This window comes from Sylvia atricapilla, chromosome Z (assembly GCF_009819655.1).
Source record: "Sylvia atricapilla isolate bSylAtr1 chromosome Z, bSylAtr1.pri, whole genome shotgun sequence".
Classification (NCBI taxonomy): domain Eukaryota; kingdom Metazoa; phylum Chordata; class Aves; order Passeriformes; family Sylviidae; genus Sylvia; species Sylvia atricapilla.
The window spans coordinates 23233538-23253209 of NC_089174.1; the positions used below are offsets into that span (position 1 = coordinate 23233538).

General features: G+C 40.2%; 1 protein-coding gene and 1 long non-coding RNA gene across 2 annotated transcripts; both read left to right on the top strand.

The window, feature by feature from the left end:
• The first annotated feature begins 4126 nt into the window (after positions 1-4126).
• On the top strand, positions 4127-14641 carry LOC136373848 (serine/threonine-protein kinase RIO2-like). The gene is given in 10 exon segments (XM_066338865.1): positions 4127-4439; positions 4561-4707; positions 5996-6046; positions 6049-6108; positions 8671-8846; positions 10769-10864; positions 11932-12116; positions 12488-12580; positions 13976-14335; positions 14337-14641. Coding segments are annotated over 10 exon segments (1668 nt in total). The 3' UTR covers positions 14524-14641.
• Positions 14642-15410: 769 nt separating this feature from the next.
• Positions 15411-18159, top strand: LOC136373578 (uncharacterized). Its single transcript, XR_010745675.1, has 2 exons — positions 15411-16226; positions 17848-18159. It is a non-coding gene; the product is annotated as an uncharacterized lncRNA (long non-coding RNA).
• Positions 18160-19672: the final 1513 nt, after the last annotated feature.

Below are 19672 nucleotides of genomic sequence, written 5' to 3' on the forward strand. Positions count from 1 at the left end.
CTTGGGTTTAGATGTTCCTGTTCTGCTCGTTTTTGCCTACAGACCAGTTCTTGCAAGGCACTGGTGTAGTGTGGGCACTGCCCGCTGCCCCCTGCTCTTTCCTTGCCACCAGGCACTGACACAGTCCAGTGGGGATGAACAAGGGGGCCATCTCTACAGTTTCTATTCTGCACTTCTGTGTTGGTTTTGACTGGGGTAGAGTTAATTTTGTTCCCAGGGGCTGTTATGGGGCCGTGTTTTTGACCTGTGCTGAACTCAGGGCTGATAATACAGAGGTGTTTTTGCAATTGCTAGGCAGGGTTTGCACAGAGCCAATGCCTTTCCTGCTTTTCTTACTGCCACACCGGTGAGGGGATTGGGAGGGGACACAGCCAGGACAGGTGACCCAAACTGACCCAGGGGATATTCCAGACCGTCAGACTCAGTGTGTAAAACAGGGGAAGAAGAAGGAAAAGGGGACATTTGGAGTGATGGCATTTGTCCTCCCAAGTCACTGTGATGTGCGATGGGACCCTGGCTCTGCTGGTGGTGTTGCTGGCTCAGCCGTGAGAAGCAGTGTATTAATTCCTTATTTTGCTTTGCCTGTGTGTGCAACCTTTGCTTCCCCTATTAAACTGTCCATATACCAATGCACAAGTTTTCTAGCTTTTACCTTCTGATTCTCAGGACCAGGACAATATGTTCCCCACTGCTCACACTGGTTCACACAGATCTCCTGTGAACAGATTTTCTGTTCCAGTGCTGTGAAAGCCAATGCCCATGTGGCCACGCCTGGGATGTGCTTGGCAAGCATTGGAACATAGGTGTCAAGCTCTGGAATGCTTTTTCCAGGACTGATGAATGGCACTGTAGCTCTCTGCCTGGCTGGATTTCTTCGTACTGCTCCTGGTTGGCCCAGATCTGGCTGTCAAAACTACTGAAGGAGTTGCCAACAGGACTGGTGTGAGGGTTAGTCTGGGTTACCTATGCTAGCCTTCAAGATGCTCTGATCTTTCCATTTCCCTTTCTCAAAAGGAAAAAAAATATGAAATTTTTTTTCAATTGACCTGTTTCATATCTTACTGTATGTCAACAAGAGCTCTCATGGAATGAAACACTCAACATAGTCAAAACTGATGTTTTCTTTCCAGTGTATGAAGCTTGATGGGTTTTATAATACACAGTTCAGTTGAGTTTTACTTCTGCTTATATTTAATTTCACTTGAAAGCATCAGAATACTGCATAATTGCAGTACAATGTGGTCTAAGTAATCCATGAATTTGTGGAGCATGCCACCAGACTTTACAACTTTACATCCCTGAGCTGTGGATCAGATGGGATACATTCTCCTTAAGCATCCAGACAGTTCCTGTTTAAAGGAAAAAGTAACCATTTAGTTACTTGCTTTGGAGATCAGCTCTCTGCTTTTACTATTCAGCATTCACAAAATGTTGGCCCGTTCCAGGGAAAGTCAGAAATTTTAAATCGAAGTGGTGTTTTGGTATGAAGTGGTGGGGGTTTGTGGTGTTGGTGGTGGTTTTTGTTGGGTTTTTGGGGGGTTTTGTTTGGCTGGTTGGTTTGGTTTTGGTGGTGTTTTTTTGGGTTTTTTGTGGTTTGGTTTTGGTTGTTTGTGGTTTGGTTGGTTGGTACAGTCATACAAAGCAAAACAGGTGTTCATGAAGTTTCTATTTCTAGAATGCTGTCAGTAAGTCTTGACTGTAATGATTTGATCTCCTCTTCCTGGAGATTTCACACCCTTAGAAAAAGACAGATTCCTACAGAATAATTTATATCTACACAATTGTGGAATCCTTGGGACTCCTTCTGCTTCTGTTGGCAAATGGAATAGTGAAACATCAGGAACACAGAATTTACTAACTGGTTCTGCAGGCAGTCAGATTGTGAAGGAAAGTAAAGGTAATAAATCCGTAACAGAAAGCTGGACAAGGACATCAAGCCTCGCATCTTCATTTCCCTGTCTCTTGAAACTGTAAGTTTCTCATCTTTCTTCCCCTGTTGACCAGGTGTCAAAATCTGTTCCAGAATCAGTGACAGGATCTTTTCAGCTCGTGGGTCTAGAATCAGAGCAAGGCAAGAAAGCCAAAGGTTCTTAAAAAAAAAACAAAGAAAGATTAAAGGATAGGAAAAAATGATGTTCATTTGCTACTAGATGGGCCTGGGAAAGGTGAATGCTTGTTTTGTGTCAGCTCAGTGAGGAATTGGGCCAAAATCAAAGTACTTTGGAGGATGCAGTCAGCCTAATCCCTGTTGTGTGTTCATGAAATGGACTCATCTGAGAGTACTGACCATGGCATTAGCAGGCAGATAAAAACAAGGATAGATAAAATTAACTTTGCCTGTAATCTGTAGCAATTATAGTCTCTTAAGTTTAACAAACCTCAATAAATAATGGAAATTTAATGAGCAATTATATAGTCTACATGGAACGTAAGACTCAGAGATCACAGAAAATAAATATGGGCATTTGTTCACAATATGGGCACCAGCTATGGCTGTCTTCTGCTCTTTAGATTGTTTTTGTTTGGGTCTTTTTTCCTTTTCAGGATAGCTGAACACAGATGACTGGATGAGAGAAATGAAAATTATCTTCTTATTTTCATACCTACAGTAGACAGTGGGGGAAAACAAGAAAAAAAAAAAAAAAAAAAAGGGAGAGAAAGAAGTGTGCCAGATGAGCTTCCAGTACATTAATGTGAAGGAAACTGCAACATGTGTTGATATTTTGGCATTCAGAACTTGCTTTTACAGGGGCCTAAGTGGTGGAATGTGGATGTGGACGTTCTTGACTTTCTCCTAGTGGAATATTCACTATGAAGTGTAAAGGAAGACCAAAGAAGTTTCTCTTCATAAGTGAGAAAAAAAAAAGTTCATGGTTTAGAATATTTTTAGTTTGATAAGGGGATAAGAAGGAACGACATCCAGCCCTGGGGCCTTCCTGGCTATCAGCCAGAGAACACACCAGTAAATTATATTTATGTTATCTCTATACTGCTACTTTAGTAGAGGTACATATATATTCATAAGTTTCATACATGATTTAAACATTCTTGGGAATGTTTAAATGCTTTTGATGTTGCAGGAACTCTTTGTTGTTTTGGTTTTACAGTCTGACTTATCTGCATGACATCCTGCAGATCAGATCAATGCATTTTATTCCTTCTTGTGGTTTCGTCCTGTTGTTTCACACTTCCCTGGTAAGAGGAGTTAACAAGTTCTTCTCTAATTCATTTCCGGTGCTCTGGTTTGTGTCACTGTTATCGCTTGCAGAGGTCAGTCAGCAGATGTGGGAAAACAACATGATTGCTTTAAACTGTTCTCTTAGTTAGATATGTGATATATTTTGTGGAATTAATTCGTGTTTTATGGTAGAATGTGATATAAAATTATTCATGTGTAAGAATGAAAGATGTTCAGGAACCGTGTTTACATCACCTGGTTCCCGTAAATGCAATCAAGTGTCCATCCCTGCCTGTAAAACTATTCATCAGACTGGCAGCCAGAAGGAAAAGAAAAATGAATCTGCAACAAAGACCAGGTGGACAAAAGGATAAGGCAACCTACTTTCCAGTCGAAAAACTGTATAAAAACCAACCCTGCAAAGACAGACTTCGTGAACGGCGGGATTCGGTGCGGTAGAGGCCGGATCTGAGGTTCACCCAGTACTGATCCTGGGCCTGGTGCTGAACTTTGCTTGTGGCTTTCTTGGACTTTCGTTTGGCAATTTTTCAATAAAACTATTTATTGATAAAATTGGCTGATCACTTATTACATACAGAAGCACAGAAGCATTTTAACATTGCATGATTTGCTAAGGCCCGCAATATAATCAGAACTCTATTTCTATAAGCTATATGTTGTATACATAGATATATTAATCACACTACTATTTCCATGACCCATACAGTCTATTTCCATGTATACTTTTAAGTACAATATAGTATAATATATTATAATATAATAAGAAGCAGCTAAAATATGGTAAAAATTGCATCATATTTGAATACTTATGATCAATAACAACAGGTAAAAGCTAATACATAACTGCAAAAGCCAGTATTGTAGGGCTCATTTTTAACAATTAATTTTGCCAAAGTGTCTGGATTCAAGTTTAAACGAGTTGGCAACATGGGATTATCCTTTGGAGAAGAGAGCTCTTTCCCAGCCAGGCCCCGGTGTTACGTCACATTCCACACTGTCCTACAGCATCACGGGACAAGTGGAAAGGACTCCTGCAGGGAATGGATCCTGGCAGCTGCACGGGTGTCCCAAACAACTCCCCTGCAGCATGGAGGGATGGAAGGGGGTCCTGCCGAGCTCCGAGCAGAGTTTCGTGGCATTTCGGTTCCGGTTCCCGGCTCGGTGGCGGGCAGAGTGCAGCAGGACCCGGCGGAGTGCAGCAGCAGACGCAGCTGCCACGACCTACCCAGGGCGCTGCTGTGTATGTGCAGCCTGTTCTCATCCTCCACATCCTTTTCCTCACCAGTTTTCTGATTTTCTTCCTCCTTTTCCTCTTTTTCCCATTCTTCCTTTTCCTCTTTTTCCCATTACCGTGGCCATAGGCAAGCTGAACATGGTGATGCTGTGGTACCTGTCCCGGGAGTACTTCAGGGCATGGACAGTGGAGCGAGGCTGGTCCGGGCTGGGCGATGTCACAGATGGTGGCAGGAGGGACCTGCCTGTGGTGTTCCTCCCTCCCCTGGGGCTCAGTGCTGGCCAGTTCTGGGGAGGGCCTGTTTTGGGCCTGTATTTCCTTTGGCCACTTGGCCAGGGGGAATCAGGAAGGGCAAGGAGTTCTTGGAGGTGCTTGGGTGTTCTCTGGGGATGCCAAGGAGAGTCCCTGGGGATGCCCGGGTGGTCGCAGACCCATCAGGGTGAGGCAGCGTCCCCAGCGTCTCTGCTCTCTCTGCTTCTCTTGACTGGGACCGAAATCTAATTAGCCACGCGTGTTGCGGCTGGCACTGAAGGTTCCCAGGGTGGGTTGTACATGGCTGCCAAGGAGCAGTGAAACAAACGGAAAGGTTTGTTAAGTCTTAAAACAGAAAGTTAAGTCTTAAAATCTGTAATCTTTAAAAAATTGCCTGTTTGAAAAGGGGTTTTACTCTTGAGCAGGATTTGATATTTCATTGTTGAACACAGGGCTGACAAATCTGGTTTTTTAAATATTCTTTTAGGTGGAAATGGGCATGAAGAACCATGAAATAGTTCCTGCTGGCTTAATTGCTTCCATTGCCAGCCTTAAACACGGTGGCCGTAATAAAATTTTGAGAGACCTGGTGAAGTACCAAACTTCTGACTTACAAATGAACTAAAAGTGAGTTTGAATTTTGTGTTGTTTTTTGTCTTCCTTTCTTATCCTGTCCCCAGTGCCTCACAGTGGTACCTGCCCAACAGATTGGGTTGTAGGAGTGCCCAAAGTGTTTGCTTTGCCTTCTTTTGGACTCAGCCTAGAAATGTGGGTTTGTGCAGTATCAGGTTCTGTATCTCTTGTACTTTTAGAAGTGACAGACAGGAAACAGAAAAACAGGTAAATTTCTTTTTTTCTCAGAATAAGGTAAAAAGAATCATCACTTGAAGCAATGTTCAAGTGCATGTAGGAATCAACCCAAATGAGTGATATCCTCACAGTACTGGAACAGACTGCACAATCCTTGAACATTTGACTGCCTCAAGAACAGCTGCTAAAGCGGTGTTTATTATCTGCTGTATAACGAAGTTGTGCAGGCCTTTCCCTTCAGCCTTTTAGTTGGATCTGGCCCTGCAAACACAGCAGGGTCGTCTGTGGGAAATACCTCTCCCTTTTGTCCCAGTTCTTCGGAGGACTGAGGGTTGTTCCACTCCAATTTAAACATCTTCACCATTCAGTCAAATTGGGCTGGTAAGAGCCAGGGGGTGAAATATTACTTGTTAAGAAACAAGCAACAAGACTAAATTGAGATTTATTTTAAATGTGATGTATGCATAATAAGGAGTGAAATGCATTTTATTTTTACCCAGCTGTCCAGGGTTATTGGTTAACTAATGCAGGATATGATTATCTGGCTCTGAAAACTCTTCCCGACAAGTCATCAATTCTGTGCGGAACCAGATGGGTGTTGGCAAAGAATCAGGTAAACTAAAATAATGCTTTAAATAATTTTTTTAAGCAAATGTAATATTGCAAATATTTTGCTAGAAACTTAGGTAGTTCTCCTCTGGATAGGCAGATCAGTTAATCTGTCAAACACCAAGATGTATTTGTACATAGCATGTTCAAGTGCTCTGTGAGGCTTTTGGCTACATTTGAGTATCTTTTCACAACAATGTAATTGCATTTTGTCTGTTTCTTAGTTTGTTATTGTGCTGGTTTAGCATGGATAGCAAGAGCCAATTAGTTAATGACTTTAGAATTGAAAGCTGGTGTGGGTTTACACTCCACACTCTCTGAGGGTCCAGCCTTGCAGAAAAATCACAATAATAATTAGTGAGACCACTCCTCGAGGATGTTTTGTAAATCAAAAGGTTTAATAAGGAAAAAATAACAAAGTAACAAAACATTGCAGGGGGGTGGGGTGGAGGTGGGGGGGGGGGGCGTGGAACAAATAATAAACCAAGCACAGGTGCGTGAGAAACCCTCAGACACCTTGCTACCGCATCTCGAAAAGCCCTTTCTTTTGTGTCCTTTTAAAGTACTGAATGTTTTAGGAGGGATAACTTGGCTAACAGCCAATAGAGAGAAATGCAGAGTTTGAAGAACAGTGACAAGATCCAATAGATGCTTCTTTCTTGGCCCTGAGCCAATCCTTCTCAGAAGGGTATCAAACTTTCCGGGCTCTTTACCTTAAGAGGTGAGCCTTAAGCTTTCCCTATATGGAGAACATTTGATGGGTGTGTGGGGATTGCATTACTACAAACTTGATTGACCAATTAGAAAGATGACACGCCTCCGGGAACACACAGGGTTAAAAATCAGGAGATGCCTGGGAAATTTCCTTTTCTTTCTGGCTTGCTAGCAGGTAACACCGAGCTGGGGCCGCTCTGTGGAGTGGTCCAGGCTGGCCAAGCCCCACCACACCCCCCTGTGGGCGGGGAGGCAGCCCTGGTCTGGCCATGCCCCCCCCAGGCCCCATTGGTTCCCGGTGGGGGAGGGGAGGCTGTCACTTAATATCACCTAATTTTAGAGCCTACCCTGAGCCAGCCGAGCCAGGGTAGATGTCTGCCGGGCTCCCCCCACTGATAACACCTATGGGCCCGGTTGGGTTGGGCCCACCCTGATAATCACCAAGGCGAGATGCAGGGCTGTGGGGCGGCAGGAGGCATCTACCAGCCAGGCCACTCGGAGATCCCTCATGGTGAAATTCTCTTCCCCCCATTCCCAGGGCTTTTGAAAATCCTAGAGGCTGCTGCCTGGCAGAGATCATGTGACCATTTGCAGGCCTGGGCAAGAATGTTAACTCTTTCCTGGTACAAATGAGACTTTTTAAAACTGCAATCTTCCTTTTGAATAAAAGGAAAAGGACAAAGTCATTGAACATAGAGAAGACACAGCATGAAATCAGTGAAAGAGAGTGAAATTCCTAAGTGGGACAAAGGAGGAGGAGTGTCCTCATTTGGCTGGACTTTTTCTTGTGAAACCTTGGAGACTGGATTATTTCCTGTAATATATGAATGCTTTGTGGGGGAATGTATATAGTTCTAGTTAAAAATTGTGGATTGATACAATTGAGATTTAATGAAGAATTTTGAACAGAGGAAGAAAAAGTGATAGGAAGCTCCTTGCTCCAAGAAAAAAAGGAGATCTCTAGTTTTAGAGATGAAGATGATTTTGGAGATGGAAGAAGAGAATCTTTGTCTTATACCTGAAGAGGCATCCTTGAACAGTATCCCAAATAAGCAGACATAACCCATACGCAGTGTTGGGAAAAGCTGCTATTGGGAGGGACTTCACAAAGGTGGTTGGTTTTGAGTTGAGACCCACAAGAGAACTGTTCTATGTCATCAGTGGAGAATCTCCATGGAAGCTCTAAGAGAGACTCCTCTCCTAAAGAACTGATGAAAAATCATTTTCAAGTGGTGTTCCTGCCCGGTTATGACTTTAAACTGTTACAGTTTTTTGAAAAGGTACATTGCAGGCAGGTGCTACTTGTGTTGCGCTTTGTGAAGGGTTTCAAACCATTTAACAAAAAGATGATTTCTTTTTGTTAAAGAAAAACAAAAGTAAAGTAAAACAGGCTCAAAACTCTCAGAACACTATCTTGGTTCCTCTTATGAAGTATGACACAGAATGTGACTTCTGTAATTGGAGAAGGGAATTGTTTGGGACAAACACTAGAAATTAAGTTTAGGGTATTTGTTAACACTTTAAATTAAGAGTCTGGTCCCTTGAGTTGTCTGTCCATTCATCAGGAAGGAGATGTGTTTAAAAACTCTTCCAGGATGTGTTTAAGAACACCGGAACACTGAAAGATACTTCCGATCGTATCATCGTTTCTTCTATTGGAGTGCCATGAACTCTTTAACAGTAATTTCTTCATGTTCAGACCTCTGATACACACTGTGTAATTAGCTGCTTTTGCTAAAACTTGCAGGTCAGGAAGAGTTAGGAGTGAGGTCACAAACTTGCACTGCACTTTTTCAGCTGGCTTGTTAGACATCTTTCATTTCTTAGATCTGTGCTGGTATGTATTTTCTAGATATTTATGTTGCTGCCAACGAAGAGGAGCAACAGTTTGTGCTGAAATTGCACCGGCTGGGGAGAACCTCCTTCCAAAACCTGAAAAACAAACGTGACTACCACAAGCACAGGCACAAAATGTCCTGGCTGTACTTGTCCCGGATAGCAGCAATGAAGGAGTTTGCCTACATGGAGGTAGGTGGCCAGTTACACAGTGCCAGCAAAGGTGGGACAGACTGGAAGATGCCTCTCAGGCTGTCTTTTAAACAGGTTTTGTTTGCAGTACTTGTAGGATTTATGCTTAATTTTTTCTCTGTCCTGATGGACTTGAAGTGTACATTTCAGGAAATTTCAATGCAATGTGCTTTGTACACTTCCCAGTGCCAAAATTAAGCTTTGCCATTGAAATCACACGGAACAGATTCAGGTGTCATGGGAGAATTTCAAATTAATGATGTCGTTTATGGCTAGATAATCTAAATATCACCAGTTCTGCAGTTTTTCTTTCAAAAGTTATTGCATAAACTAGGAAGCATTTCTTAAAATTACTTTCCTAATTTCTGTCATTTCTTAGAATTAATCTATTTTTTATTCTACCAAGCTTTCACTTGTTGCTGTGCTATTGAGAGAAATCTTTCAGATCAAAACTGGTGTTTTGATCTAAAAAGGCATACTTAGTTCTGCACTGTGAGAAAGGATTCCATTCCCAAGCATATTCTGCTACTCTTGAATTCTATGGTTTTTTACCTGCTTTTAAAAAACATAGATACTGTATACTGATCAAATATGATAGCTGAAAAGTAATTATTAATAAAAACGTAGTTTTCCTTTCTCCTTCTGTGCTATCCAATAGTAATATGTACATGAAACATGATTTTCTTGTCCTTGTAAAAAAGAACCATGATAAATTGTCTCAGTGGCCTCCACAGAGAGAGAAAGAACTAACACTATAATATAGAACTTCTGTGTTGGTCCAGGGGATCCAGCTGGTAAAGACTTATGTGGTCAGAACCTGTAGGAATGTAATTGTGGGGGTCAGTTTCCCTGAGCAGAAGGTTAGGGGAGGTTTAATTGAGCAGTATTAGCTGAACTGAGTGCTGAAAAGCAGTAATGTTGTATTTCTCTGGGAAATGGGTTTTCCCCAGGACCCCTGGAGCCTGTAACCATGTAGTTTGACCCTTCCTTGTTTTCTTGACCTAATTGGCTGAGGTCCAGCCATCTCCTCTGGGCAGGAGCCTTGATAAGGCCCTGTTCTTCCTCCTTCTTCCTCTTGCCCTCTGGCCCTCTCTCCTTCTGGACCCCTCTTGCCCTCCTGCCCTCGTTTCCCTTCCTGGAATAAACGTCTTGGATCAACCCTGGGGATAAGAGCCTCTTTTGGATCTTTTGCCCTGTCCCTGAAATATTCCCCCAAGCCTCCCAAGAAACTGAGCTAGTCTCAGGGGGCTGGTTTCACAGTAATACTTAAGTAACAAAAACTGTACTTATGTTGCTTTAACTTAGGACTCTTAGAGAAGACTTGTAACAACAAAATGGGTAAAAAGATAATTAACTTCTAGAAAGTCAAGTGGATCCAGTGAATCTGTGCTAGAAAAGGCAAACAGAAGGGCTTCAAAATATTATGACCTACCTTTGGTTAATCTTAAGTGTGGCATAATGCTGATTATTACGGTTTAAGTATGAACTTCTTGTTTACAGCAATTGTTTACAGCAATTGAGCATAGATTGACTAATCAGGCAGGAGCGTATTGGCAGCAGTTTAGTGTGGAATTCTTTTCTAATGCCAAACACCCCATTTCCAGTTACCTGCTACTGATTCCACAGGCTAATGTACCAGATAAGGTTCTGTCATTTCTCCAGTCTGTTGTGGTTTTCTTCCAGATGCACAATAATTAAACTGTAGGCAGTGTACTCAGCGTCTAAACATTGGCATTTTATTGTCTTTGCAGTGAAAGTTCCAGTGGCTGTGAGGCTGTTTTCCTTGTTAAGCATATAATTTGGACAATATATGCTGCTATCACAGTGATACGTACTGCTTATCTTAGAGGTGAGTTTGTCAATATATGTAATGTTTCCTTAACTATTTAATTTTATTTTTTCAGTGTGTTGTCTCATCCTAGGTTTTGCACGACAGAGAATTTCCTGTTCCAAAGCCCACAGACTACAACAGGCATGCAGTTGTTATGGAGCTTGTTGATGGATATCCTTTGTAAGTAGTGAAACTTGAATTCTCTGTGTTACAGGGACCTTGACAACCTTAGGAAAAGACACAGCATTAGAGTTTTTCCTTGTCTTCTACACAGAAATTGCATATTCTGTATGTTACTTTGTATATATAGTATCAATACCCCTCATATTCTGAGCTCCAGTTTGTGATCCTTGCTCTGTTAATTCAGGTGAGTTTGTATATTGTTTATATAGACAACACGTACAATGTGGTTTTGCACCTTTGAGAAAGATAATTTTGCTTGAGTTTTCCAACCTCTGGAAAATTAAATATTATTGAGGTTTGTAGGTGAAGGGTTGGTTTGGTTTTGAATGCAAAAGACCTGTCTCTTTCATACAATAACCAGGTCTATTCCAGAGATCTTAAGTTTAATCAGAAGGGAATGAATTCCAAAGTAAAACAGTTGAAGAATAATGTGGCAAGGACTTCATTGTATTCTGTCTTCCCACTCTCATTTGTTAAATAATTCCACATCCAGCGTGTAAACAGGACACTTCAAGTTCCTTGTGGCAGTCTGCTGTGGAAGTTTACTTTTTCTTCTTTTCCTAACAAAATCTAGAAAATCTGATTTTGTAAAAGAAAATGCCAGGGGCCATTTCAATTTCAGTATAAGAAGATTTAGCTCTTACTGACATGATACGATTACCTAAAACAGAAGAAACAGAAGTTTTGCATGTTTAAATAATGCATTATGACAGCAGTGCTCAATGGGAGACAATGAGTGTGAGTTTAGATGAGACTTAGTGTGCCTATAAAGACATATTTTCTTCTCTTGAGGGCAGAGAGGCAGTGGCAGAGGTTGCTTGGGGGGATTTCACTGTCTCTCTCCATGCCTGGAAGTTTTCTATCCCAACTAGACAGAGACCTGAACACTCTGGTCTGGTCTCAGATTTGACTCAGCTTTCAGGTGGATGCTGAACCGGAGACCTGAGGGCCCTTTTAATTTTAATTACTCTGGCATTCTTTCAGATGTATTTCGTATACTTTATCTATATTTTTGAATTAAATCTTTCAAGGTTCACAATATTTTATTTTGCTTAACTTTTCCGGTGTCAGGTACGCCAAATGGAAGATCCTGCTGGTGTCTACAGTGAATTAATGGATCTCATCGTAAAACTTGCCAATCATGGTCTGATCCACAGGGATTTCAATGAGTTTAATCTCATCTTGGATAATAACGACTGTGCCACTTTGATTGATTTCCCTCAGACGATGTCAACATCACATGCAAATGCTGAATGGTAGGTTTAGATCTAAGCATGTTTTGCAGGTGAATCTGACAAATGCTGATGACAGCAAACAGTCAACCATGACTTGTTTCCATAAGTCTTTTCCTGAATCTTTTTTCTGCCATTGTTGTGATGCAGCACAAGTAATGTTCCAAATGAAGAATGAGTATAAATGTCTCTGCAGAATAAATATGTGATTGCTTCTCAGAGATAATAATATTATTTGGTTAAGAAATCAACTGTATCCAGTTTCTTTTCCTCAAGCCTTTTGGCTTAAGATTACTAATAGAAATAATTTTCAAATAAAACCATGTAGAGTAAATGTTTCTCATTGCGATAGACTTCACTGATTTTTTTATTTGTATAATTCTGTATTTTTACAGGTATTTTAACAGAGATGTTTACTGTATTAAGGAGTTCATCAAGAAATACTTCAACTGTGACAGTGAGCTCTTCCCAGCCTTCAAAGATATCAGGTAGAAATGGCCAGATGAATTTGAGTTCTACTTACGGCACTAGTGTTGGTTTTCTGAGAAAAGTGGATTCTTGTGAGAGATGCCTACAGAAGAAATAAAAAAATAGGCCCAACTATGCAATTTTAAGTTATATTTTTCTCATTTCTATTGTGTTTTCTTCAAAGTTACTATAAATGGTTTTCAAATGTGCTTCAAAATCCTCTGCTGCCTTCTATGTCTTCTTGCAACCAAGGAAGAGAGGTCAGCCTGAAAGCTTGATCCAAATGATGAATGTCCAGGAAATTTTAACAGTGACACATGAAACTTCCTGGAGTCTGCCCCAGACTATCAGACCCCTTTGAGTTTCCTTGGGTCTCAGCTTGATGGCAACTTAATTGGAGAGTGTAAGAGCTTTGATCCAGTTGTCTGAAAAGTAGTTTTAATAATATGAAAATAACAAAAAATAAGATGTCCACTGTATTGGACCAAACCAGATCAAGGCAGTAACAAGGGCCAAAAGGCACAATGCCAAAGGCAGAGTCAGAGAGGGGGAGTTATACACCCCGGTGTGGGTGGGGAGTTAAGGTGTGGTCTGAGGGAAAGGTCCAACGGGGGACAACGATTAAGAATATTAAAATTCCTGCACCAAAAATCAACCTATCATAACAGAGAGAACTGAGAACTTTCTAGTAACAATTTGCATAGAGAGCATGTCAATCAGCCTTTTGCTTATGGCCTTTAAGAATGGGGTTTCCCAAGGCATTTTTCCAAGATTCTCTTCTTCTCCAGGGAATCGGCCCTCTACAGATGCAGAATCAGCCTGTTTGACAGTCCTAATATATTGAGGATTAATTTGGGTTTCCATTTTAAAACTATACTTAAAATGCTTGTAAATAGGGTGAGTGTCTCCTCAGGCATTATTACATTTAAACTTTTCTTCCTGAAGTCTTTTGCTACCTCTGAAAAGTAAACTAATTTTTCACTTGTTTTTCAGATCACAACTATTGCAATGAAAATAGGTCTTTTTCATCCTATCACTTTTCCTAAGAAGTTCTACTCTTCAATCAGCCTTTGTATGTCACACCCTTTAGTATTCTGTTTGCCTAAGCAGTGATTTGAACTTGTTATTCCTGCTAAAGTAAGACAATTTCTTTTTAAAAAAGCCGCATAAATGCAGGTTATGGAGATGGAATCATCTTCTGGAGGAGTTTTCTTGGACTACATTCCAAGTTAGTATTTAATCTAAAGCTCAGCACCATCATGTCTTTGGTGTGTTTCAGCAGAGTGTATCTTTTTTGTTAACAGTGTGGGTAATTTTAGTCTAGCTTGGTTAGCATTTTAAACCCAAAATGTAGTATATGAGTAACTTGGCCTATTAAATTTAGCATATTAAAAGAAAACATTCCTCTTTCACAGGAGGGAGTGTTCTCTTGATAAAGAGATTGCTGGTAGTGGCTGTGCAAAGGAGATTGAGGAAGATGGTGAACTGCTTTACCCCGCAGGTTCTGATGATGACGATACAGAGGTGTTAGAACTTGCAGAAGACGCTGAGAAAGAGCTCAACTTCTTCAACAAAAATGAAGGAAACAGCAAAGACTTCATGTGTGAAGTGGGTGATTTCCCTGAAAGCAGAACTTCTGACAGTGCCATGAGCAGCAGTGAGGAAGAGGCTGATGCAGCTGAAAATACACAAAGACTGAAGATGGCAGAGTTGAGTTCAGCCTTGGAAAAAGTTGAAGGGCCAGCTGTGCCTTGGAAGTCCAGTGAAGATGCAGAGTTCTGCAGTTCCTTCTTTTAAGGGCAAAAGATTAACTGAAAATGCTGCTGAACTGGAAGGTCAGGCAGGTCAAGGAAGGTGCTATGAGGGTACAGAGAAGGAAGACAAGTGCCCTGAGCTCGTCAAATCATCAGCTTTAAAGGAGGAATTCAGTCATTTCAGGCAGAGATTCCCATTTACTGTCTAGGAGTGTGACCTTTCCCTTTCCCCTGAAAATGTAAAAATGTCAAGTAGCTCAAGGAGAACTGCTCTTCAGTTGCCCTTGTTTAAACTGAAGACTAAAAATTCAATTTATTTTGACAATATAGCAGTAAATACCTGTCTTGGCTTTTGCAACAAAAAAAAAAAAAAAAAAAAAAAGGTTTATTCTATTCCATCTGTTGAAACCCGGATGGGGAGATTTTCTTTATCCGTTGGAACTCCAGAAGGGAGGAGGTAACTGCCTTCTCCGATAACAAGCCAGCTGTTAAAACCGGGTAGGGCATTGTTTCTTATCACTATTCAGTCTTCCACTACCCCCATGGGAATATCTTTTGTTAACGGGCCATTAAAGCTCACCAAAGACAGGACACATTACATCATACTACTGTAAGATGCTCTACCCAGGGAGGAGGAGCCAAACCATTTTCACCTAGATAAAACGGAGCCACAACTGTCACCAGACATCCAGTGTTCCCATGGGACTCCCAAAGGAAGACCGGACCCATCTCTGGACCCTTTTCTCCACTGGACCATCTCTGCTTCTAACAGGACCACATCTGCCACTCCAGGAGGGCTTATTTTTGGACTGTTTCCAACATCCTGACCAACAAGGTGTCAGGTTGTATTTCTGACTGTCAGGGTTTTCTAGGATTTCTTGTTTCTTTGCTTGCTTATTCTTCTGTACTACAATATCTGTATTTTTTAATATATCCCTAGTAAAAAAACTACTATACCGATTCCCAAAATCTTTGCCTGACAGCCTTTTAATTGCATATTTATCCTAAATAAATATGGGGGGGGGGGGGCTTACATTCCGAGGGAGACTCCAATATTCCCTGGCAGATACCTGTCTATTTAAAACAAGAGAATACCCTTCCTATTGGTGCTATGGTTTTCCATCTCTGTTGTAATATCTAATGAGAAAACAGGTCTTGCACTTCAAAGACCAGCCTTTTTTCTGTGGTAGATTTCCCCCCTTTTTCTTCATTTCAGCTAATATTGGTAATGAAGTAGTTCCTGATGTTAAAATACTACTTCTAAATAACATTCATGAGTGAGTTCATAATTCAGATACTCTGTGTCAAAGCCAAATGTTCTGCTGCTCACTCAGCTGAAGTTATCAAGAACAAGCTCCTTGGAATGTTTCATTCAAATGTATTGTACTGTATGTTGCTCTGGCTTTTAATTCCTTTCCTGACATGCTTAGAAATTCCTGCTTGCCTTCAGACTACCCCTTGTGTGTAAATTCTGTTTCTTGCGTGTGCCAGTCCACCATGTGTGTGGATACAGAGATCATACTCCTTCTCATTTGCTTTTGCTTTTAAATATTATCAAAATACTGTGCAGGATCTGAAGTGTTTTACTGCCCTGAGGCTTCTCTTCTTCTGCTCAATATTTACACGGCTGCTGTGCAACAAATTTTTCCTTTCGCGAAGTGTCTGTCTTGAACAACCAGTGTTAATGTTTAAAACTTCCATATTCTGTCTCAAGTTTTCAAGTTGTAGTCTGGGAAGGGAAGACTCAAATAGGGTGCTCATAAAGGCAAAGGTGTGTTTATCTTGCTAGTGGAACAATACATTCATGTATTTCAGTAATGAAGAGCGTATTGTTCCTATTTCTGGGAACAGAACAAGGACAAAGAGCACCACATCAGTCAGAAATATTGGGAGCTGTTCAACAATTCCTCTGGTAAATATTGTTATTTTGTCATCTAGTTTACCCTCAGACCGCCTTTAATTGCACAGAGCTGTTAGCACCTGTTTCTGAAATTTTTCTCTGGCATTAATCATCTTTAAACACTCACCGTCTGTCTTTCCAGTGTACTTCTCCAGTCCTACAGAAAAATAGGACTGATACTGCTGTAATTGTTTACAAGGAGTGATTTCCAGCACTCTTCCTTCATATTTTGCTTTTTGGTCTCTGACTGAAGTTCCATATCATCACTAACAACTCTCATTTACCCAATAACTAATTTATATTAATATATGTTAATGCACTAACAGCATGAGTTCATCCATTTCTGTTGCTAGCCACAATTAATATTATTTATTTTGAACATGGATTCTTGAGTCTAGATTTAATTTTGCTTTTCTCACCTCTCTTAGAGATTTCTTCACATTCTTCTCCAAAAGATTTCTGTGAACTCACCTTTAAGAGCAATCTCTTGGGTAATTTGAAATTGACCTTCTGAATTACATAAATCAGGACATTTTCAGCAGAATTTAATCTGCCTTTCTTCAACCCCAGAGGAGGCAGTAGGTGATACATCTACTTGGCATCAGGAGTTTCAGAACACATGTAGGTTGTGATGATGCGAAGACTGAGTCTTTCCACCAAGTGCTGCAGTTCAGCAATAGAATTTGGTGAGTTTACATGTGATAACATGTCATAATGGTATCTGTCTTGCAGAATTTATTCTAGCAGGTATCCAGCAAGATATGGTTCCACCATGATGAAACAAATTAAAATAATTTAATTTCTCTTTTTCTTCCAATAAAAAAATCGGCAGGTGTACACTTGGCATCAGCGTGGCAACTTGAGCTGGGACCATGCCACGGTCTACAAAATCATGGCTTTGTTTTGGTTGTGGGCAGATATTGCTATCACAATGGAGAGCAGAGCTCAGAATGAGCCACAGGTGCAAGTAACAGATGAAATTTCATAAAACTATTGCAGTTTGATGGAATGGGAACACTGGATAAGGAATTGTAAATGTCTAATTCCCCATCTCTCTTAGCCATGCTTGTGTTACAGAGTTGTTTTCCATTAGAATCAGTCATTTTTTTTTTTTTTTGTAATCTAAACTTCAGAATAACCAGGGTGCTAAAAAAACCAGCCCAAAACAAATAATACTGCTGGACATGGAATGTTCTGCAATACTATAAGAACTTACATTTTTGTGTAAGGCCTATGTTCTGCACTGAGAGGTGTTGGTCCTTTAGCATCTTAGTAAGGAACACACTTGGAGTTAAATTTTAAAATTAAAAAATATTTCAATTGCTATTTATTATAACAAAGACTATCAGAAGATCAAAGCACAGATAACCCCGTAACCCTTTAGGTGCTGAGTCCTAAACATGTAGCACACAAACATAGCACTCCATGCAGACCTTGTCTATAGCAGAGAATCTCCTTTTTCAGTCAGCTGAACTTTTTATGATTTTCTTATAAGGAAACAACTCTGTTCATTTCTACAGTCAGTTTCTACATCACGAATGCTCATGTTGTTCCTGAAAAATTCCTGTTGTCATATCATGTCCTACTGCTTAATGATGTAAAGAAGTTTTAATGACAAATTATGTGTTCACAGGAGCTGGCGAAACACAAGATAAAGCGTCAACTGACCAAGCAGCAAAAGTCTGCTCTGAAGCAACGGCTGCAAAAAAGGGAGGCAAATATTTACACCAGACATCCTCGAGAAAATATGCACAACATTAAGTCAAGCTTGGATGCAGCCAATTTCTGGCGATAATTTATTAAAGCTCCCATGGAACATGAGGAATGTACACAGCTGAAAGGATCATGCTAATTTACCAATAATCCTTTTATGTAAAGGAGCAATCTCTGCTATGCAAACCAGAAGTTTTCTGGGAGTTAATAAACCTCATCCTCATTCCTGTGACTTTGACTGTTGATTAAAATTATGACAGGAATTTTCGGCAGTGTTTTGTCATAACTGAATTGTAGTGCGTTTCTGGTGCAGAGACACAAAAAGGCTTTTTCTTTTCCTCATTTGCAGATGCACAGTTATTTGCATAAACGTAAAATGGAAACAGTTTTTGGTAAGTTAATCAGATGTGACATTGTCGCGATCGGCGGGAGAAATGCCACAATCGAACGACTGATCAGCAAGACTCAGTTTATTAAAGTGAGTTTACACAATTTATAGCACACCTAATGAAGCTCATGCACAATACTAAAGCAAGCTCACTATTGGTTACATGATAAAGCATTAACTAACCCCCACCTCTGCATTCCTATGGCTCCTGCTACACCTTTTGATAATGTCCAGAAGTTACACCCATGGACACTGTGCCCCCGACTATAAAGATAAGGGCTGATTACGTATCTTGATGCTATCCAGCTGCAGAGTGTTTACGTGACCTCTCTCAGCTAGCCATTCCTCTACATATCCCCTGTTTTTCTGCTGGGCAAGGATAGCATGGTTAAATGATTGGCAGGCATTTTTCATAAGCATATTTTGCAAACATGACACCAAGCAAGGCAGCACAAGCAATATAAGGCAGATTATAAGCAAAATGATCAACCCCATCTGTAATATTCCCTTCAGTCAACCGGTTATTCCCCATTGACCAAATTTTATTCCAAAAACCCATCATCTTGTTTCAAAAGCTGCACATGTTGTTGTAGGTCCTGCAGCTTCCGGTGAATGGATTCCAATTGGCTTATCTATCAAAGGAATTGTAATAATAACACATATAAAGTTGGATGATTGTCAGTTACCAAAATATTATCTCATTGTTCCAGATTCTGCAACAGCTGAAAAACTCCTTTTCAGGGAGGGCTTAGGTAGCCTCCTCGAGTAAGGCTCTCTAAGTTTACCTCAAAAGTCTGTTCAGCTGTCATATGCATAAGGTCAGATTGTCAAGTCAAAGTGACTTGTATTTAGTTTTTGTTGTGCAGAAAACATCTGGATTTGCTGATGAAAACATCTCCTCTAGTTAAAGTGTGGCCAGGACTTTGGCTTTATCTTAGAGTGATATCTTTTAAAACATTTTTAAAGCAAAGCTCTTAACAATAACAACAACAAAATACTCGATCAATTAACAAGTTATGTTTTTTAAATAATTATCTTAAACTTAACGTACTTGTCTTAACTTACTTAACTTACTTATCTTACTTAACTTACTTCTTACCTTAAAACACAAAAACCTTACAAATAACTATAAATCTATTATCACTTAAACTTTAAAAACCTTAATCCTAAGTTATACTTATCAAAGCCTAAACTTAAAATAAATCTTATTATTACTTAAACTTCACAAATCTTAAATGTAACTTATACTTAACAAGCTTTACACCTAAAACAAATCACATAAAAATAATTTTTTTAATACCAATAAAATACTAAAACACAATCTCAGATCCAAGTACATTAAATTATGACAATTAAA